The sequence below is a fragment of the Melanerpes formicivorus genome, unplaced genomic scaffold, assembly GCF_026170545.1.
Source record: "Melanerpes formicivorus ecotype bairdi unplaced genomic scaffold, bMelFor1.0.p_v2 SCAF_72, whole genome shotgun sequence".
NCBI lineage: Eukaryota > Metazoa > Chordata > Aves > Piciformes > Picidae > Melanerpes > Melanerpes formicivorus.
In genome coordinates this window covers 464,699-485,809 of record NW_027142424.1, presented here as the reverse complement: position 1 = coordinate 485,809, position 21,111 = coordinate 464,699, and the positions used below count along the sequence as shown (strand labels likewise).

The following is a 21,111-nucleotide window of genomic DNA, read 5'->3' as shown; positions in this document are numbered from 1 at the left end:
TGTCTGAAGGGGTGAATGCACTGGAGGAGGTGAGGAAAATGGTGGAGATGACTTCAGGCCTTTGCTTCTCTTCCTAGCAAACTGCTGTCCTGGACTCCAGCGCGCTGAAGACTCGCGTCCAGCTCAGCAAGAAGAGACGCCGCCGGGTTCCCGTTTCCCACTCCCTGAGAAGAAGCAGGGGGCTGGAGTTTGAGAGCAGGTTTTCTTTGACAGAGGAGCCAGATAATGCCTGGATGTTTAAAGATTCCACAGGTATCCCTCCACTCTCTGAAAGGATTGTAGGAGCATTTGGGCTGGAAGAGACCTTTCAGCACATCCAGGCCGGCCCTTAACCCAGCACCGCCAGGGCACCACCCGACTGTGGCCCTCAGCACCGCAGCTCCACAGCTCTGAAGGGATGGGGGACTGACTCCACCACTGCCTTGGGCAGCTTGGGACAGGCTTTGACAACCCTTACCATGAAGGAATTGTTCCTCATGTCCAACCTAAACCTCCCCCTGGGAAAACTTGAGGCCATTTCCACTTGTCCTATCCCTTGTTCATTGGAAGGAGAGACAGGCTCCCACCTGGCTCTGACCTCCCTTTCAGGGAGCTGTAGAGAGCCAGAAGTCTTCCACTCAGCCTCCCTTTCTCCAGGCTGCAAAACCCACAGCTTCCTGAGCTGCTCCTCACAAGAGTTACCAATATCTGAAAGTCTCTGGAGGACCTTCTGGTAACTTCTCAGTGCTTAAAGGGGCTGAGAAGAAAGCTAGAGATAGACTTTTGAGCAGGGCCTGTTGTGACAGGGCAAGGGGTGATGGTTTGAACTAAAAGAAGGAGATTCAGACTGCAGAGAAGAAATGTTTGACACTGAGGGTGGTGAGAGTCTGGCCCAAGGTACCCAGAGAGGTGGTTGATGCCCCAATCCCTGGCACCACTGCAGGTCAGGTTGTTTGGGGGCTGTGAGCAGCCTGCTCTGGTTGCAGATGTCCCTGCTGGCTGCAGGGGGTTGGACGGGGTGAGCTTGAAAGGTTCTTTCCCCACCCAAACCAGTCCATGATCTAGAGCAAGGTATAGATGAAAATGCTCTTGTCTGATGTTTTGTTTCCCCCTCTGCTTTGGTTTTTAACCATTAGAAGAGAAGAAAACTATGCAACAGGAGGATTCTGAGGAAGAAGAGAGGATCCACCGGAGCGGAAGATCCTCATCCGTACACGCCCAGAGGCTCCCCGTGTTTCCCGGGATGGACCACTCTGCCCTCAAGGTGACCGTGGGCAGAGCACACCAGAGGAGGCTCACAGAGGCTCAGCAGCTGCAGAGGCTCTAGGAACAGAGCTAGGAACCTCTGCTGGAGATGACAAAGTTGCTGGGATGGTGTGGCAGGGGGTTGGGGTGGGTAGAATAGAATAGAATAGAATTAACCAGGTTGGAAGAGACCTTTGAAGTCATGGAGTCCAACTTATCACCCAACATCATCTAATCAACTAAACCATGGCACCAAGCACCTCATCCAGGCTCTTCCTAAAACACCTCCAAAGGTGTCCTTGCCCAGGGCAGGGGGGGTTGGAGTAGATGATCTTGAAGGCCCCTTCCAACCCAAACCATTCTGTGACTCTATGAATAGAATTAGGATAGGATGGGATGGGATGGGATGGGATAGGATAGGATAGAACAGAACTAGACCAGGTTGGAAAAGACCTTTGGGATCATCCAGTCCAACCTCTCACCCAACACCATCTAATCAACTAAACCATGGCACCAAGTGCCTCATCCAGGCTCTTCCTAAACACCTCCAGGGATGGTGACTCCACCACCTCCCTGGGCAGCACATTCCAATGGCCAATCTCTCTTTCTATGAAGAACTTCTTCCTAACATCCAGCCTAAACCTCCTCTGGCACAGCTTGAGATTGTGTCCTCTTGTTCTGGGGCTGGATGCCTGGGAGAAGAGACCAACCCCCACCTGGCTACAACCTCCCTTCAGGTAGCTGTGGACGGCAAGAAGGTCTCCCCTGAGCCTCCTCTTCTCCAGGCTAAGCAACCCCAGCTCCCTCAGCCTCTCCTCACAGGGCTGTGCTCCAGACCCCTCCCCAGCTTTGTTGCCCTTCTCTGGACACCTTCCAGCACCTCAACATCTTTCCTAAACTGAGGAGCCCAGAACTGGACACAGGACTCAAGGTGTGGCCTGAGCAGTGCTGAGCACAGGGCAGAATGACCTCCCTGCTCCTGCTGACCACACTGTTCCTGCTGCAGGCCAGGATGCCATTGGCCTTCTTGGCCACCTGGGCACACTGCTGGCTCATGTTCAGCCTACTGTCCACCAGTACCCCCCAGGTCCCTTTCTGCCTGGCTGCTCTCAGCCACTCTGACCCCAGCCCCAGGTAATGTGTAGAGAAACCTTGTGGTTATCTTTCTCACTTTTAACTGAGTGGAAATATGAAGTGATTTTGGGGGGGGTGGGGGAAATTAGCTGTGCTATAGCAAAACCTGCTGCAGTGCTGCAGGGGGTTGTGGGGAGTCCTCCTCTGATTTGATCATGGACCTTTGCAGTTTGAGAAGTCAGAGTGATTTGGTTTGCATCCTAAAAGCCCTCTCAGAGCTGCCTTTCCAAAGTTCCCTTTCCTTTCTTTGCCTCCTTCAGGCCCAGCTGAGGAGAAGACACGAGGCTGAGAGTCCTGGTGAAATAAGTTCAGCTCAGCTCTTCAAGTCCCCAAAATCCCAGCTTGGAACTCCTGGCAGCAGAGTGCTGCCCTCCAGTGTGGAGAAGGAGGAGAGGTGAGAAGCTTCCACCAGCCACAGAAGGATGCTGATCCTTGTTTGAGTGGCAGAAAAAACCAAACCCAGTCATAGAGCTGTTGAGGTTGGAAAACACCTCTGGCACTGAGTCCAACCATCAAGCCAACCCCACCATGGCCACTAAACCAGGCCCCCAAGTGCCCTGGCCACACATTTTGTGAACCCCTCCAGGGATGGGGACTCCACCACCCCCCTGGGCAGCCTGTTCCTGTGCCTGATCGCTCTGGCAGCAAAGAGATTTTTCCCTCCTCTCCAACCTAACCTTCCCTGGCACAATTTCAGGCCATTCCTTCTTGTTCCATCACCTCATGGAACCAACCCCACCTGGCTCCAGCCTCCTCTCAGGGAGTTGTAGAGAGCAATGAGGTCTCCCCTGGGCCTCCTCAGTGCAAGGCTGGAGGGGGAAGTTGCACATGTCTTCAGTTTTTATTTCTTTCAATGAGTTTTCATCATTAAAGACTTTGTTTGGTGGTGGGTTTTTTTAATGTCTTAGGTCAGAAGAAAAGTCTCCTCAGTGGCTGAAGGAGCTGAAATCAAAGAAGAGACAGAGCCATTATGAGAATCAGGTTTGAAAAGGTACCTTTGGGCAGCATCACTGGGTTGGGAGGGACCTCCAGAGTGGCCATCTAGACCAACCCCCCCTGTAGTAAGCAAGCAGGGATGTCCCCAACTAGATGAGGTTGCTCTGAAGAAGGAGTTTGTGACATGAGAGGACACAGAGACAACAATCCCCCATGGAAGACATCTCCTTAACGGTGTCACAGCTCTGGGAGCGCTGCAGGGCAGCAGCCTTCCACCAGGCATGGGCCCAGGAAGGTGAAGAGGCAGAGGAGGTTTTGCAGGAGAGAAGTTTCCACTCCCAGCTGCTCTCTGTGACTTGTGGGGTTTCTCTTTCCCTGGCTCTCTGCAGGGAACTTTGTTTGAACAGCACTCAGCCTGTTTGTGCTGCGATTTCACGGTGCTTCCACCCAGCAGGAATGAGGCCCTCACCCGTTGGGAAAATCTTGGTGTGGGTTGTCCCAGCGGTTGGCTGAGCTGCTCTGGAGCACTCAGTGCATGAAACAGGACAAGGCTGAGCTGCCACTGCAACACTGATATGGATTTCATAGAGTCCCAGAAGGGAAGGGACCTTTCAAGCCCATCCTGTCTAATTGCCCTGCAGTCAGCAGGGACATCTGCAGCTAGAGCAGGTTGCTCACAGCCCCAAACAGCCTGACCTGCAATGGTGCTGGGGGTGAGATGTCTGCCACCTCTCTGGGCACCCTGGACCAGGCTCTCACCATCCTCAGTGTCAAACATCTCTCCCTTCTCTCCAGCCTGAGTCTCCCTCTTTCAGTTTCAAACCATTCCCCCATGCCCTGTCACACCAGCCCTTGCTCAGCAGTCTGTCCCCAGCTTTCTGCTCAGCCCCTTTAAGCACTGAAAGGCCACCAGAAGGTCTCCCTGGAGCCTTCTCCCTGTTGCAATTTCAAACCATCCCCCCTTGTCCCATCCCAACAGGCCCTGCTCAAAACTCTCTTCTATGAATTCCACTTTAATTATTGAAAGGGTGCTCTGAGGTCTGCTTGGAGCCTTCTCTTCCCCAGGCTGAACAACCCCAGCTCCCTCACCCTTCCTGCAGTTTGTGGGCCTCTCCTTCTACAAACTCTGCTGCTTCTTTGCCCACCTTCTGCCATCACTTCATTGCTTCAGTTGTGTTTGGTGTTTCCTTTGGGTCCTTCCAGATGCTGAAGAAGAAGAAGAAGATAAAGAAGTTTAACTAGAAGAAGATAAAGAAGTTTAACAGAAGCCTTAACTCATCTGAACCTAAAACTTCACGTCATGTTGCTGCTGTTTGCTTCCTGCCTCAACTGCTATGTGCATGGTGCCTTCCTGTTTCGTGGAGAAAGCTGCTTAACGTTCATGGTCAAATACAAAGCTGGGTTGGTGTCAGGTGCGGGAGGAGGAGAGGAGAAGAGGAACGGGGGGAGGAGGAGAGGAGAAGAAGATGAGGGGACAAGGAGAGGAAAAGAAGGATGGTGGGAGAAGGAAAACAGAAGAGGATGGTGGGAGAAGGAAAAGAGAAGAGGATGGCCTCCCCTCAGCAGAAGAACTCCCTGGCAGCACTTCCCTCAAGGCAGACCTGTCAGCCAGGGGTGCTGCGAGCCCGCCGCGGCGGGAGGAGCTGCGCTTCAGCTCCGCTGCCTCAGCCTGGGCTGGATGCGTCGGAGGTGGAACCTGGGCCTTTGTGTTTGCTTGTTGGGGGGGGAGGGGGAGGGAAAAACCCCACCAATTGGAAATCCAATTGTTGATTTGTTTGGGGGGGGTGGGACACACAAAACAACAAAGCTGTTTGGACTGAAGTTTGTGGAAGGTGAGAGTGCAAGAGAACAAATCCCTGTGTTTGCTGCCATACTGCCAGAGGAAAACTTGAGTATTTTTTTTCTGGGGAGGGGGGTCAGATGTATTTTTTTTTTGGGGGTGGGGGTGGGGGTTGGCTGATAGAGATTTGCATGGGAAGAGGGGATGAACGAAAAGAAACGTTCTGCTTTGGGTTTCTGTTCTCCTTCTGGGGAGGGGTGTCGCTCTGCAGCAGTGATAGAATCCTGTCAGCACGTGGAGGAGTTGCTTCAGTAGGATGTCTCTGCTGATAAACACACACACACAAAGAATGGATCAAGCAATAATGTCAAGCCCCTCTCCCCCCTCTCCCCCCAGTTCTCTTTAAAGTCAAAAAGCAACCCCCTCCCCCCCCCCTCCTCCCAACCTCCTCCCCAACCATAGTGTAAATATTGTTTTTATAACCAAGGAAGGGAAGAGGGAGGGGAGGGGAGGGGGTAGGGGAGGGGAGGCTGTTCCACTCCTATCAGGGTTCCAGCTCATTGTTGAATGTCACTTTAGTAGCAGTTTGGGTCAAGTCCCACTTCAGGTTTTTATTTGTTGAAGCTTGTAAATACCAGGTTGAAGTTTTGGGGTCTGTTGGCTTGCTTTGGGGCTTGTAGTTTGTTTTCATGCTGGTTTGTTTCCATCTTTGCCTTCTTTCCTTGTCCTTTTTTTTCCTTGTCCTTTATTTTTCCTTGTGCTTTTTTTTCTTTTCCTTTTTTCCTCTTCCTTTTCCCCTCTTCCTTTTCCCCCTCTTCCTTTTCCCCCTCTTCCTTTTCCCCCTCTTCCTTTTCCCCCTCTTCCTTTTCCCCCTCTTCCTTTTCCCCCTCTTCCTTTTCCCCCTCTTCCTTTTCCCCCTCTTCCTTTTCCCCCTCTTCCTTTTCCCCCTCTTCCTTTTCCCCCTCTTCCTTTTCCCCCTCTTCCTTTTCCCCCTCTTCCTTTTCCCCCTCTTCCTTTTCCCCCTCTTCCTTTTCCCCCTCTTCCTTTTCCCCCTCTTCCTTTTCCCCCTCTTCCTTTTCCCCCTCTTCCTTTTCCCCCTCTTCCTTTTCCCCCTCTTCCTTTTCCCCCTCTTCCTTTTCCCCCTCTTCCTTTTCCCCCTCTTCCTTTTCCCCCTCTTCCTTTTCCCCCTCTTCCTTTTCCCCCTCTTCCTTTTCCCCCTCTTCCTTTTCCCCCTCTTCCTTTTCCCCCTCTTTTTCTTTTTTTTTCCCCTTTTTCTTTTTTTCCTTTTCTCTGGGATAACCTCAAGGTGATCTTCAGTTCCTCAGATGCTTTTCCTTTCCTTTGGGTCAAACTGATGTTCTGACAGTGGTGTAGATATCTCCTGCATAACACACGGGTGTGATGAATATCACTAACAGCTCAAATATGTTGATACCTTTGAATACAGATTATGAGATACCAACCCAGGTGTCCACTTCAGACAGACTTTTATTGTTCTCCCCCTTCCTTCCTCTTCCCCCTCCTCCCCCCCCCCCCTCCAAATAAGTGCTCTTCTCAGCAAACCTTGAAAAAATGTAGCCTGAGGAGGGAGGTGGTTGTGTCTGGTTGGGTTCCTCAGGGCTCCACTCAGAAAGCTGCCATGTGCAAGGATGAAAGGAGATCAAGACTGAAGCTGTCTCCTCCTTGGTGCCCTCCTGGATTTGGCAGAGCTTCCAGCCACCCTAAAGCCATGTGGGATGGCCTGGCATGGGGACAATGTGGTGTTGGGACAGCGTGGCCTGGGGATGATGTGGGGTTGGGGCACCACGGGGTGGGAATATCATGGGGTGGGAACACTGTGGTGTTGGAGCATCATGGTGTGGGAACATTGTGGTGTTGGGGCACCATGGTGTGGGACTATCATGGTGTGGGGACACCATGGTGTGGGAACATTGTGATGTTGGGGCACCATGGTGTGGGGACATTGTGATGTTGGGGCACCATGGTGTGGGAGCATCTTGGTGTTGGGGCATCATGGTGTGGGAATATCATGGTGTTGGGGCACCATGGTGTGGGAGCATCTTGGTGTGGGGGCATCATGGTGTGGGAGCATCTTGGTGTTGGGGCACCATGGTGTGGGAATATCACGGTGTGGGGGCACCATGGTGTGGGAATATCATGGTGTGGGAACATCTTGGTGTTGGGGCAGTATGACAGCCCTGGGACTGGAGCTGGAGCAGGTGCTGCTCCTCACATCCCACTTCCCCTGTCCTGCAGATGGGCTTCTCTAGACATTAAAGACAAAGCACCAGCACTTGGACTCATTTCCTGTCTTTTAACTGGTGATCAGTGTTACAGCAAGCTTGATTTACCTGGGGTTACCACCATGGTGCATCTGGCATGCCTGGGCTGCTGTCTATCGAGCTGGTAGCTGCCAAAACCTTGTGCCAATTCTTCTCATGGAGGAGTCTCAGATGAGGTGACTTTTTTAATGTTATATATATATATATATATATATATATATATTCCCCCCTCCCCCCAGTCCCAGTCTGCTGGTAGGAAATAGCAGCAGAATGGCAGGAGACGAGTCCCATATGTGCATCTCTGTCTCTTTCCCACATTTAGTCCCAGGAGCAGCTCCCTGTAGGTGATGGAGATGCAAGGAGTGCGTCCCTCTTACGTAAAACATCTTTCCCTTGCTGCTTTGCCCTGTTTCACACCACCCTCCCACAGCCCCTTCTGCTACCCATTAAGAAATGACCACCCGAGCGTGTGGCTTCTAGCCCTGGGCGATGGGAGGCGGACTCGGTGGAGCTGCAGCAAGCAGGCTGCTGGCGAGCTCCTCTCTGGCTGATTGTTAAGATGTTGCACAGATTTCCTTCTTCCCTCTTCTTGAGATGGTGGTGGAGAAGGTGACTCTCTAAGCCAGGCTTGGCAGATGTGTCTTCTGGGGGTATCTTCCTCGTGGCAGCGCTGGAGGGGCCCATCAGCTCTCAGCCGGGTGTGACCCTGAGCAAGGGTGTTTGGGTGGGGGTGAGAGAAGGATGATGCTTCTGTGATGATGATGGTGGTGGTGATGATGATGATGGCTTTCCTTCCTCAGATGAAGCAGGGCTTACTTTAAACAGTGTCTAGAAACCAGGTAACTTCCTCCCTGCCCTGCTCGTCAGAGGCTCCGTTTCCCAGCTCAGCAGCGTCGTGGTCACCAACAGCTGAGGGGTTTGATGCTTTGTTTTGGTCTAATCAATGAAGGCCAGAAAAATTCTGTCTGGTGTTGCTGCTGGGCTGGAGGGAGCTGAGGGGATGAACCCTCGGGGGCTTTCCTGGAAGCCCTCAGAACGTGTCCACATTTCCACCCTTGCTTGGACAATGCACTGAAACTTGACTGTACTGAGTAGTTGAACCTACTACTGAGTGATGTTTAATGCTTCAATGTCCAATTAAAAAGCATCTTTAGAATGTTTGTTGAGTGGGGAAGTCTTCTTTGTTTTTCCCCCTCCTGCTCCAGCTCCTCCTTGTGCTGTACCTGGGTTCAATGTTGGTGTCCTTCATGTTGTGTAATGAAAGCTCTGTCACTGATGGCGTTCAACAAGTCCCAAGTGCTGGGTGCTGCACCTGGGCCACAACAACCCCAGGCAGTGCTACAGGCTGGGGGCAGAGTGGCTGAGAGCAGCCAGGCAGAAAGGGAATCGGGGGGACTGGTTGATAGTAGGCTGAACATGAGCCTGCAGCATGCCCAGGGGTCCAAGAAGGCCAATGGCATCCTGGCCTGCAGCAGGAACAGTGTGGCCAGCAGGAGCAGGGAGGTCATTCTGCCCTGTGCTCAGCACTGCTCAGGCCACACCTTGAGTCCTGTGTCCAGTTCTGGGCTCCTCAGTTTAGGAAAGATGTTGAGGTGCTGGAAGGTGTCCAGAGAAGGGCAAGAAAGCTGGGGAGGGGTCTGGAGCACAGCCCTGTGAGGAGAGGCTGAGGGAGCTGGGGTTGCTTAGCCTGGAGAAGAGGAGGCTCAGGGGAGGCCTCATTGCCCTCTACAACTCCCTGAAGGGAGGTTGCAGCCAGGTGGGGGTTGGTCTCTTCTCCCAGGCACCCAGCACCAGAACAAGAGGACACAGTCTCAAGCTGTGCCAGGGGAGGTTTAGGCTGGAGGTGAGGAGAAAGTTCTTCCCAGCAAGAGAGCTTGTCCATTAGAATGTGCTGCCCAGGGAGGTGGTGGAGTCCCCATCCCTGGAGGTGTTCAAGAGGGGATTGGATATGGCACTGGGTGCTGTGGTTTAGTAGTCATGAGGTGTTGGGTGACAGGTTGGACTGGATGATCCTTGAGCTCTCTTCCAACCTTTCTGATTCTATGATTCTATGTGTTCTTCCTTGTGAGAGGACAGCCCAGGCTCTTGATACAATTCTATTTTAATTCCAAATAATGCTTGTGGAATTTCTTCTGGTTTCACCTTTTGCAGAATCCCTGCATGGTGGGGGCTGGAAAGGACCTCTGGAGACCATCCAGTCCAACCCCCCTGCTCAAGCAGGGGCACCCACAGCAGCTTGCCCAGGGTCACAATGGCCAGATGGGTTTGGAAGCTCTGAAGAGAAGGAGATTCCAGAGCACCTCTGGGCAGCCTGCTCCAGGGCTCCAGCAGCCTCACACCGAAGAAGTTTCTCTTCCTCCTGTTCTGTTTGTGCCTGTTGCTTCTTGTCCTGTCACTGGGCACCACTGAGAAGAATCTGGTCCCATCCTCTTGGTGAGCATTGAGAAGATCTAGGAGGCAGAGGAGCTGCCTGGCCAGAGATCTGCTGGTCCAAGCACAGGGGAACTCTGTGGGACCCCAAATTAGGGAGAATCTGTAGGGGAGAGCATCATGGACAGGCTGTGTCTGGCTCAGAAAGGATCACGATGCCAGGTCACCAGCATCCTGTGTGCTGTCAGCAAGAGTGTGGCCAGCAGGACCAGGTCAGGGATTGTCACCATGTACTGGGCACTGATGGGGCCACACTTTGAATCCTGGGGCCCATCACTCCAAGATGGACATTGAGGGGCTGGAGTGTGTCCAGAGAAGGGCAACAAAGCTGGGGAAGGGGCTGGAGAGCAGGGCTGGGAAGGAGCAGCTGAGGGAACTGGGGTTGTTCAGCCTGGAGAAGAGGAGGCTGAGGGGAGACCTCATTGCTCTCTACAGCTCCCTGAAAGGAGGCTGCAGTGAGGTGGGGGTTGGTCTCTTCTCCTAAGGAACAAATGCCAGGAGGCAAGGGCCTCAAGTTGCCCCAGGAGAGGTTTAGGTTGGACAGGAGGAACAAGTTTGCCCCCATGAGGGTTGTTCAGAGCAGCGCCGGAGTCCCCATGCCGGGAGGGCTTTCCCGTCGCAGCCCCCAGCGCAGGGCCGGCTGCCCGGCTGCGGCTTTTGCTGCGCACGGCGCTGGGGTTCCCAACCCCTCCCTGTGAACTGCTGATGGGCAGAGTTTTCCAGAGAACCTGGCAAGAAGCAGCCTGAACCTGCTGATGTGAGGTTCCCGCTTAATCTGCCCTAAAGCGGGCGGCAGGGTTTTCAAGGGCCGGGCGGGAGGGGTGTGAATGCCGGCCGCGGCTCGCCCCCGCTCGCCCCCGCTATTGAGATGAGGTCTCATGGATGGAATTCCGTGGACGCAGCTGCTGCATCAGCGTCCAAACAATCTGCTGGGCTGGGCAGAAGCGCCACAATAAATAGCGGGGCGGCCCCCCGCCGGCCGGCACAGCCGGAACGCGCCGCGACAGGTAGCGCCCGCGCCCTGCTTGGGCGCTTGCGAAGGGCTTCCCCGGAGGGTTGGCCTGCCCTGAGGCTGAGGTCTTGCTAGGGGGCAGCCTTGGGTGGTGATGGGCAAGAAGCGGTGCTGAAAGGCTTTGGTTACATGGAGGCTCGGAAGGGGCTTTCCAAGACAGTTAGCCTGTCCTGAGTTGAGGTCCTGCTGGGGACAGCCTTGGGTGGGTGATGGGCAAGAGGTGCTGGTGAAAAGCTTTGGTTGCTTTGGAGACCTGGAAGGGGCTTTCCAAGAGAGTTAGCATGTCCTGAGTTGAGGTCTTGCTGGGGACAGCCTTGGGTGGTTGATGGGCAAGAAGTGATGGTGAAATGCTTTGGTTACATGGAGGCTTGGAAGGAGCTTTCCAAGTGAGTTAGCATGTCCTGAGTTGAGGTCCTGCTGGGGACAGCCTTGGGTGGGTGATGGGCAAGAAGTGATGGTGAAAGGCTTGGGTTACTTGGAGGCTTGGAAGGAGCTTTCCAAGTGAGTTAGCCTACCTTGAGTTGAGGTCTTGCTAGAGGCAGCCTTGGGTTAATGCTGGGCAAGAAGTGGTTGGTTGAGGACATCAAACTTGGAGGCTTGGAAGGGGCTTGAAAAGAGAGGTAGTGTGTCTTGAGGTCTTGCTGGAGACAACCTTGGGTGGGTGATGGGCAAGAAGTGGTGCTGAAAGGCTTTGGTTACTTGAAGTCTTGGGAAGGGCTTTCACAGAGTTAACATGTCTTGAGTTGGGGTCTTTTGAGGTGGGCTCTTGCTAGAGCCAAACTTGTGTTGATGATGAGCCAGGGTTGATGCTGCTTGGGTTGAGCACATCAAACTTGAACGCTTGGAAGGGGTTGTCATAGAGAGTTAGACTTGTCTTGAGTTGAGGGCTTGCTAGAGCCAGCCTGGGGTTAATGATGAGAAGTGGGTGAGAAGTGATGCTCGCAGGGCTTTGGCTGAGGATGTCAAACACAGGCTCTTTAGTTCATCTAAGTAACCTCTTGACAGCCCTGTGGGGGAGGACTGTTTGGATTGGGTTTCCTATTCCAGTAGGAACCCTGGGAGATGTTCCTGGAGAGCAAGGAGAGGGACACTGATGATCTCAGAGGTCTTTTCCAACTGAAGCTATTCTATGGTCTTGGTCCTGTCCTACCAGCCAGCGTGGTGGCTCCAGGGTCTGACGTCCCTCGGGATGCTGGGCAAAAGCTTCACATTTCTCTTAGTGGGGAAAGATGTTGGAAATGGGCAAATTCATCCTGGAAACACAGGCCAGGGTCAGAGAGGCCAGAGGGGCACCTGGAAGATGCTTTGGTTCAGCCATGGGCTCTCCAGCCCCACGGGGATACCTGGGTGAGGACGCAGGGCCCATGAGGGAGAGGAGGATGGACAACGGAGCCTTCTAGCCTGGGGTTTACAGCTGCTGCCTTTGGTGGGGCCTGCAGTAAGCTTTGGTGCCCTTTCCTCTGCCATCTTTGGTGGTTTGTTGAGTATCTGGTGGTTGGAGGGCTGGCACTGAAGCACCACCACCACCTTAACCTCCTGCTGTTTGGGTTTTCCAGGCACAATGACCGAGCAGCAAAGTCCCCCCGAGCAGATGGCGACTGGGGAGGGTGCTGGCGAGCGAGGTGGCAATTACAAGGTATCCTGGGGGCAACTGGTTGGACTGGATGCATTGTGGGTGATGCTGTAGGGTCACCAAGCAAGGCTGGCACCGGTGTCAAAGCACTGCAGGTCGTACTGGGGGAGAAAGTGGTCTCCAGGTTCCTAATGCAGCAGCTCTGATGAATCTGCTCCTCAAGCACCGAGCTGGGCTGTGGGCTGGGGAGGAAAACGTCCCCTGGGGGAGATGCTGCTGCCTGGCAGGAGGAGGTGCTGCATTTGGGGCTGCCAAGTCCCTTTGCCTGCTGGTGTGGTGTGCAGCTGCAGAGAGATGGAATCCAGGAGATCAAACGCCCCAGCATGGTGGGATCAGCTGTAGCTTCGAGCAGTGGAACTCCCTGGGTGGCTCTTGGCTTATCGTTCTTGCACTGGGAGATGGTTTGGAGGTAAATCAGTGGTGGGTGTTGGGATGGGCACAGCCCTGGCTGCAGCTTGGGGAGCTGGGCAAAGCTGCTCATGGTTTGGAAAGGCTGGAAGCGGGAGCAGATCCTGCAGCTGGGGCAAAGAGGGACTGGGAGCTTGGGCTGCTGAGTGCTTTGGGATGGAAAGAAGTCTCTGAGGACCATCTCTGAGGACCATCTCTGTCCCTTGATGCTCCCTGTCATGCATTGTCTGCAGGAGGCTCTGCCCTTGTCCTGGGAAGGGGCTGGGAGGTGCCTCCCCGCTGTGCCACCCTCGTGGTCCCCAGATTGTGCCAGGCACCCTGGACCCTGCTTCCTGCTGCGCTCCAGCATTGGCTCAAACTCATCCTGCAGCCCAGCCTGAAGCTCTGCCCGGAGCAGAGGGTCCCATGGAGCTGCTGTGGTCTCTGCACCTGGCAGTGTTTAGAGGAAACACCAAACAATGATCTTGCTGCAGACCAGGCCAGGAGAAGGAATGGCTCTGGAGGAGCAGCGATGGGCTGTGGCCAGGCTGGGGGCAGAAGGACACAGCCCAGGGGCCCTGGAGGTCTCCCAGCACAAACCACCTCCATTTCTGATGCCATGTTTGAAGCAATGACCTTGTTTGCAGCCCCTTCACGGAGGAACCATCAGCCTGTGCTTCACCCAGCAGACATCTGAGGCCAGTGCCTGGCTGCAGAGCGAAGCCCAGGAGCTGTCTGGTGGCTCAGGGGCAGGTGGCAGGAGCAGCGCCGGCACAGGGTGGCATGGAAGGAGGGGATGCAGCTGGACCACTTCACTCTGCTGCTGCTTGTGTCCGCCACAGCGGGGTCCTGCACCAGGGCAGGGGACATCTGCCCCAGCAGGGCTGCAGCACAGCATCTTTCACCCCTTCAGATTACCATCTATGAGCTGGAGAACTTCCAGGGGAAGAGGTGTGAGCTGACAGAGGAGCTCCCCAACATCGCCGAGAAGGAGCTGGAGAAGGTGGGCTCCATCCAGGTGGAGTCTGGCCCGTAAGTGCGGGGCCTGGAGGGTGGATAAAGCAGGGAGGGGGAGGGGGAACACACAGGGAGAGCTTCTCCTGCCTCCTGCTGGCGGGGAGCGGTCCTGCCCGGTGCCCCCCTCCCGCAGGTGGCTGGGCTTCGAGCGGCAGGCCTACGCCGGGGAGCAGTTCGTGCTGGAGAAGGGAGACTACCCCCGCTGGGACTCCTGGTCCAACAGCCACAACAGCGACAGCCTGATGTCCATCCGGCCCCTCCAGATCGTGAGTGGGGGCTGCTGCAGGCTCTCCCTGCCCACGGGCACCGAGCCCCGCGGGGGCGCTGGGGGCGCGCAGGGCAGCCCCTCACCCGCTCTATCCCCCAGGACAGCCCTGACCACAAGATCCACCTCTTCGAGAACGCGGGCTACACCGGCCGCAAGATGGAGATCGTGGACGACGACGTCCCCAGCCTCTGGGCCCACGGCTTCCAGGACCGTGTGGCCAGCGTCAGGGCCCTGAATGGAACGTAAGGATGCTGGCACCGGGGGCAGCACGTGGGCACCCCAACGAGGTCCTGTCCCCTGGCACCCTGGCTGGTCCCCCCAGGGTGGTAACACCTCCACAAGGTCCCATCCCGTGGTGCTGTAGTTGGTCCAGCCCAGGATGGTGGCGCCCTGACCAGGTCCTGTCCCATGGCACTGTGGTGGCAGAGCTGCCTGGCACAGCCGAGCCACCTGTCCCTACAATGCTGCTCATGCCCATCATGTCCCTCACTCCCTCTCCTCTCCCAGCCTTTCCCTATCCCACAGCAGTGTCACCAGGGCTGTGTGACAGCTCTCTGCCCTGGCTCTGCTGGGCATCATGGTGGAGCCCTGGCCCCTTCTCTACCTTGGGCACCATGGCATTTTGCAGCTGTGCTCTGCAGCTGCAGCCTGGCTGGCGATGCAGCACTTGGTGGTGATGGAGCAGTGGTGATGGAGCAGTGGCCATTGGTGATGATGCAGTGGTGACCCTGAGCACCATCACATGGCCCTGCCACAGCCCTTGGAGTGGTACAGGGATGCTCCCTTCCCAGTCAGGCCTGCGGTGAACACATGTCCATGGGGTGGTACAGGGATGCTGCCCTCCCAGTCAGGCCTGGGGTGAACATGTGCCCATGGGCTGGGGGTGGTACAGGGATGCTGCCCTCCCAGTCAGACCTGGGGTGAACATGTGCCCATGGGGGTGGTACAGGGATGCTGCCCTCCCTTTCAGGCCTGGGGTGAACACGTACCCGTGGGGGGTGGTACAGGGATGCTGCCCTCCCAGTCAGACCTGGGGTGGACATGTGCCCATGGAGTGGTACAGGGATGTTGCCCTCCCATTCAGGCCTGGGGTGAACACGTACCCATGGGGGTGGTACAGGGATGCTGCCCTCCCAGTCAGACCTGGGGTGAACACGTACCCGTGGGGGGTGGTACAGGGATGCTGCCCTCCCAGTCAGACCTGGGGTGGACATGTGCCCATGGAGTGGTACAGGGATGTTGCCCTCCCATTCAGGCCTGGGGTGAACACGTACCCATGGGAGTGGTACAGGGATGCTGCCCTCCCAGTCAGACCTGGGGTGAACACGTACCCGTGGGGGTGGTACAGGGATGCTGCCCTCCCATTCAGACCTGGAGCGAAGATGCACCCATGGGGGTGGTACAGGGATGCTGCCCTCCCAGTCAGACCTGGGGCGAACATGTGCCCATGGGGGTGGTACAGGGATGCTGCCCTCCCAGTCAGACCTGGGGCGAACATGCACCCATGGGGGTGGGAAGGGGTGGGGCGGGCAGCGGTGACTTGGGGGGGCACAGCTGAGAGCCGGCTGCGCCCCCTTGCAGGTGGGTGGGCTACGAGTACCCCGGGTACCGGGGCCGCCAGCACGTCTTCGAGAAGGGGGAGTACCGCCACTGGAACGAGTGGGACGCCAACCAGCCTCTCATCCAGTCCGTGCGCCGCGTGCGGGACCAGCAGTGGCACCAGCGGGGCTGCTTCGAGAACAGCTGAGGGCCGGCCCTGCCGCCCCCCCCGCCCCCCCTCACCCCCTGCTAGCCCCCACCCCACGGGGGGCTGAGCCGTGGTGCCGTGCCCTTGGCCTTTCCTTCTTGTTGGTTGGGTTTTGCTTTGGGGCTGTTTGGTTTCTTCCGGTGCCTAAAACCTCAATAAAGCTCTGAGCTGGAGGCTGCCTGGGCCCCGCTGCCTGCTCCTGGGTGGGGGTGGTCAGGGTTGGGGGTTTGGGCTTTGGGGTTGTTTCGGTTTGGGTGAGTCCAGGGGTGGTCCAAGGTCGGTGGTGGAAGAGGGGGGGGGTGGGTTTCACGGTGCGGCATCGAGGTTCTCTGAAGGTTGCTGAGGAATTATTGAGGCCCCGCTAAAGATTTGGAGGTTTCTCCACCAAATTTCAGGGGGGTTCCACCTCAAAACTTGAGGTTCACCTGAAATTAGTGAGGAATTATTGAGGTTCTTCTAAAGCTTGGAGGTTTCTCCACCAAGTTTTGGGGGGTTCCACCTCAAAATTGAGGTTCACCTAGAATTACTGAGGAGTTGTTGAGGTTCTGTTGAAAATGGGGAAGGTTTCTCCACCACTTTTAGGAGGCTTCCACTCCAAAATTGAGATTCACCTAAAATTACTGGAGGTTTTCTGCCAAGTTTTTGAGGTTCTTCTAAAGATTTGGAGGTTTCTCCACCAAGTTTTGGAGGTTCTTCTAAAGATTTGGAGGTTTCTCCACCAAGTTTTGGAGGTTCTTCTAAAGATATGGAGGTTTCTCCACAAAGTTTTGGGGGGTTTCCACCAAAAAAAGTTGAGCTGAAATTAGTGAGGAAACATTGAGGTTCTTCTAAAATGTGGAGGTTTCTCCACCAAATTTTGGGGGGGTTCTACCTCAAAATTTGAAGTTTACCTGAAATTAGTGAGGAATCGTTGAGGTTCTTCTCAAGATTTGGAGGTTTCTCCACCAAATTTTGGGGGGGTTGACCCCAAAATTTGAGGTTCACCTAAAATAACTGAGGAATTGTTGAGGTTCTTCTAAAGATTTGGAGGTTTCTCCACCAAATTTAGGAGGTTTCCACCTCAAAATTTGAGGTTCACCTAAAATTACTGGAGGGTGACAAAGTTTTTGAGGTTCTTCTAAAGATTTGGAGGTTTCTCCACCAAATTTTGGGGGCTTCCACCTCAAGATTTGAGGTTCACCTGAAATTGATGAGGCATTTTTGAGGTGCTTCTAGAAATGGGGAAGGTTTCTCCACCACTTTTGGGAGGTTTCCACCTCAAAATTTGAGGCTCATCTAAAACTACTGAGAAATTGTTGAGGTTCTTCTAAAGTTTGGAGGTTTCTCCACCAAATTTTGGGGGTTTCCATCCCAAAATTGAGGTTCACCTAAAATTACTGGAGGTTTTCTGCCAAGTTTTTGAGGTTCCTCTAATGATTTGGAGGTTTCTCCATGACATTTTGGGGGTTTCCACCTCAAAAGTTGAGGTTCACCTAAAATTACTGAGGAGTTGTTGAGGTTCTGTTGAAAATGGGGAAGGTTTCTCCACCAGATTTGGGAAGTTTCCACCAAAAAGTTGGAGGTTCACCTGAAATTGCTGAGGAATGGTTGAGGTTCTTCTACAGATTTGGAGGTTTCTCCACCACATTTTGTGGGTTCCACCTCAAAATTTGAGGTTCACCTGAAATTGCTGAGGAATTGTTAATGTTATTCTCAAGATTTGGAGGTTTATCCATGATATTTTGGGGGTTTTCACCTCAAAATTGAGGTTCACCTGAAATTACTGAGGAATGGTTGAGGTTCTTCTCAAGATTTGGAGGTTTCTCGACCAAATTTGGGGGTTTTGACCCCAAAATTGAGCTTCACCTAAAATAACTGAGGAATTGTTGAGGTTCTTCTACAGATTTGGAGGTTTCTCTGCCACATTTTGGGGGTTCCACCTCAAATTTCAAGGTTCACCTGAAATTGCTGAGGAATTGTGGAGGTTCTGTTGAAAATGGGGAAGGTTTCTCCACCAGATTTGGGAAGTTTCCACCAAAAAGTGGAGGTTCAGCTGAAATTGCTGAGGAATTGTTGAGGTCCTTCTCAAGATTTGGAGGTTTCTCCATGGTATTTTGGGGGTTTCCACCTCAAAATTGAGGTTCCCCTAAAATTACTAAGGAATTGTTGATGTCCTTCTAAAAATGGGGAAGGTTTCTCCACCGCTTTTAGGAGGATTCCACTCCAAAATTGAGGTTCACCTAAAATTACTGGAGGTTTTCTGCCGAGTTTTTGAGGTTCTTCTACAGATTTGGAGGTTTCTCCACCAAATTTTGGGGGGTTCCACCTCAAAATTCGAGCTTCACCTGAAATGGCTGAGGAATTGTGGAGGTTCTTCTCAAGATTTGGAGGTTTCTCCATGATGTTTTGGGGGTTTTCACCCCCAAATTGAGGTTCACCTGAAATTACTGGAGGTTTCTCCACCAAATTTTGGGGTTTCCACCCCAAAACTGAGGTTCTTCTGATGTTATTGGAGGTTTGCTGCCCAGTTTTTGAGGTTCTCCTAAAAATGTGGAGGGCTTTCCAGGATGGTTTTTGGGGAGTTCAGCCAAAAGTTGAGCTTCTTCCTAAAATTTGGAGGTTTCCCCACCAGATTTCTGGGGGTTCCACCCCAAAAAAAAATTGGGGTTCTCCTAAGAATTGGAGGGGTCCTCTACCAAAGTTTGGGGGTTTGCCAACATGTTTTGAGCTTGGGATTGTTTTTCCCCACCCACAATTGAGATTCTTTGTGTGCAGCCAGAGGTGGGGAAGGAGCAGGAGCTGCAGTGTTATGCAAAAGGCTGCAGCTGTCCCCAGATAACCCCTGGCTGTGCCATGGCTGGGTGCTGGCGTTGCCACTGTTGCTGGTAGGGGGAAACCCACCCCCTGGGGGTGCTCTTGGTCTTACCAAGGCTCTTTGCCATGACTCTTCCCCTTCTCAAAGCATCTTTCTGGGCTAAAGGAGCGCTTCTCATGGTTTCTTTCCCCAGCCCTGGCTGCTCCACCGTGGGAGGACGTCCAGCCCCGAGGCCATGGTGATGGCTGGCAGGTCTGGGGGTCCTGGGCATCCTCAGAAGTGGTGGTGGGGCTGAGGTGGTCCCAGCAGTGGTGGGCATGTGGAGAACAGTTGCCCCCAGTTGGCACCGGATCTTGTGCACCCCAAAGTGGGACTCATGCCGTGGGGTGAGAGCTGTGCCTGGCCCCAGCACCCTGCAGGGACCCCAACCCAGCTCCAAGGAAGCTTTCCACAGGGACCTGTGGCTCCCTGAGGATGATCTCTGGCACGTGGGGTGTCTGGTTTGGTTGCCAAGGCAGAGGCCAGAGGTCCATCTGGGCTTGGGGACCGGTGGGGGCTGGTGGCAGAGCTGGGAGCAGGTCACTTGGTGCCAGTCACCAAACAGCCACTCCAGAGCTTTTCTTCCTGGGCTGTCAAAGGAGGTTTTGTGGCCCTGGGTGGCAAAAGCTGCCTCCAGGGCAGTTGGTGAGGCTGCAGGAGCTGTGGGTTGTTGGGGCATCACTTGTGCCCATGCCTGAGATGAGCTAAAAACCAGCCAAGGGGAGGGAATCACAGCCTGGCAGGAGCTGTGCCAAGCACTGTGTCTGCCACTCATTGGGATGTGCCTGATGGCAGCCCAGGGGATGCAGATGCCCTGTGCTGGGACCTGGGGCAGCTCCAGGGCTGGGTCCTTGGCTGGGGACCCCCCATATGAATGAGCTCAGGAGGATGAGGAGGGCAGAGCCTGGCTCCCTGGAGGCACAGGGAGTGGGGAAGGCTGGAGGCATCTGGGGGAGAGGCAGGCACTTGCTTACAAAGCAGCCCTGCCTACCCTGTGCTTGGCATGAAGTGACTTCCCAGGGGTCACCTGTGGCCCCCGCAGCCCCATGAGACCCCCCACTCACAGCCAGGGCAGCCAGGACCGTGGGAACTCTCTCCTCAGTATGTCACAGCCTGGGCAGGCTCCGTGGGCAGAGGTGACTCTGTGTGTGACCACCCTGGGTGCTGGGTGAGCAGCCAGAGGCGCTGGAGCACCTCAGTGGGGACCCCCATGAGATGTTGTGTGCAGGAGGGAGCTGGTCTGGGCCATGTTAACGCTGGGTGGCACTTGCTGGGGTGACAAGAGGGATCTCACTCCCCCCAGGGTAGGGAGTTGGAGGGGGCTGTGGGTGCTGCAGAGCATCCAGGGGCTCTGAGAGCTTTGCTGTGTCCCTCCTACCCAGAAACTCACCTTCTGCAGCCAAAATCATCCCACAGCCCTGCTGTCTGCCCAGGCCACCCAGCAGCCAGGTGCCAGCAAAGGGGTTTTGCTGCTGCCCATGACCCTCAGCTTGTCCCCCAGATGGGTGCTGCCCTTGCTGGGCATGACCCAGCTATGGGGACACATCTGAGGCTGTGAGACCCCACCACTGACCCCAGCTTTGTCCTGGGGTGGTGGTGGGGCTTCCATGCTTCTGTTCCTGCTGCTCCATGGGGCTGGGTGCTTCCCAGAGACCCCAGAAGGGTAGGAGTGGTGACAGAGGAGGAGCCCAACAGGTGCCCTCATGCTTAGGTTGAGGATGCTGCCCCACTGTATTGTGCCACCAGCTCCTGCCCTGGCTTGGACTAGATGTTGGGAAGAAGTTCTTCAGAAGGAGGGTGGTGAGACACTGGAACAGGCTGCCCAGGGAGGCTGGGGGTGTTCAAAGACAGGTTGAATGGGGCCTTGAGCAACCAAGTCTAGCTGAGAGGTGTCCCTGCCCATGGTGGGGAGGTTGGGGTGGATGATCTCTGAGGTCCCTTCCAACCTAAGCCATTCAGTGACTCCATGATGACACAGCACTCCCCCACTACCCCCAACCCCAGGAGCCTGGCAGGGTCATAGAATCATAGAATCAATAAGGTTGGAAGAGACCTCAGAGATCATCCAGATCAACCTGTCAGCCAACACCTCATGACTGCTAAACCATGGCTCCAAGTGCCACATCCAATCCCCTCTTGAACCCTTCCAGGGATGGGGACTCCACCACCTCCCTGGGCAGCACATTCCAATGGCTAACAACTCTCTCTATGAAGAACTTTCTCCTCACCTCCAGCCTAAACCTCCCCTTGGCACAGCTTGAGCCTGTGTCCTCTTGTTCTGGTGCCGGTCTCCTCCTGCGGAGACCTTCCAGACGCACCCCGGAGAGGTCCCTGCGTGAGCTGCGCTGTAGCGGGGGGGGGTGGGTGGTGCTGGCCGATCTGCAGAGGAGCCCCAGCCCCGCGGGGCTGCGTGCTGAGCGCGGCGGCG

The 21,111-nt window shown here is 54.9% G+C and overlaps 2 protein-coding genes across 7 annotated transcripts in view; both read left to right on the top strand.

The window, feature by feature from the left end:
* Window positions 1-6,536, top strand: part of KIAA1671 (KIAA1671 ortholog) — a 120,239-nt gene extending 113,703 nt beyond the window's left edge. For all 6 annotated transcript variants that reach the window (XM_068163294.1, XM_068163293.1, XM_068163291.1 and 3 more), the window contains 5 exons: window positions 78-252; window positions 1,116-1,243; window positions 2,619-2,752; window positions 3,267-3,349; window positions 4,498-6,536. In XM_068163294.1, the coding sequence (XP_068019395.1) occupies window positions 78-252; window positions 1,116-1,243; window positions 2,619-2,752; window positions 3,267-3,345 (516 nt within the window). In that variant the 3' untranslated portion in view covers window positions 3,346-3,349; window positions 4,498-6,536. The remainder of the gene's footprint in view (window positions 1-77; window positions 253-1,115; window positions 1,244-2,618; window positions 2,753-3,266; window positions 3,350-4,497) is intronic.
* A 2,959-nt stretch (window positions 6,537-9,495) lies between these two features.
* CRYBB3 (crystallin beta B3) lies at window positions 9,496-16,018 on the top strand. The gene is made up of 6 exons (XM_068163287.1): window positions 9,496-9,789; window positions 12,355-12,434; window positions 13,732-13,850; window positions 13,969-14,101; window positions 14,203-14,345; window positions 15,685-16,018. The coding sequence occupies exons 2-6, from the start codon at window positions 12,360-12,362 to the stop codon at window positions 15,848-15,850; spliced, it is 636 nt and encodes a 211-aa protein (XP_068019388.1). The 5' UTR covers window positions 9,496-9,789; window positions 12,355-12,359; the 3' UTR covers window positions 15,851-16,018.
* The last annotated feature ends 5,093 nt before the right edge of the window (window positions 16,019-21,111 follow it).

Excerpts from the sequence above, each read along its gene's own strand:
- CRYBB3 (XM_068163287.1), top strand. The coding sequence starts at position 12,360 with ATGACCGAGCAGCAAAGTCCCCCCGAGCAGATGGCGACTGGGGAGGGT. Across the intron at positions 12,435-13,731 it reads AGCGAGGTGGCAATTACAAG|ATTACCATCTATGAGCTGGA; the intron begins GTATCCTGGGGG and ends TCACCCCTTCAG. Across the intron at positions 14,346-15,684 it reads GTCAGGGCCCTGAATGGAAC|GTGGGTGGGCTACGAGTACC; the intron begins GTAAGGATGCTG and ends GCCCCCTTGCAG.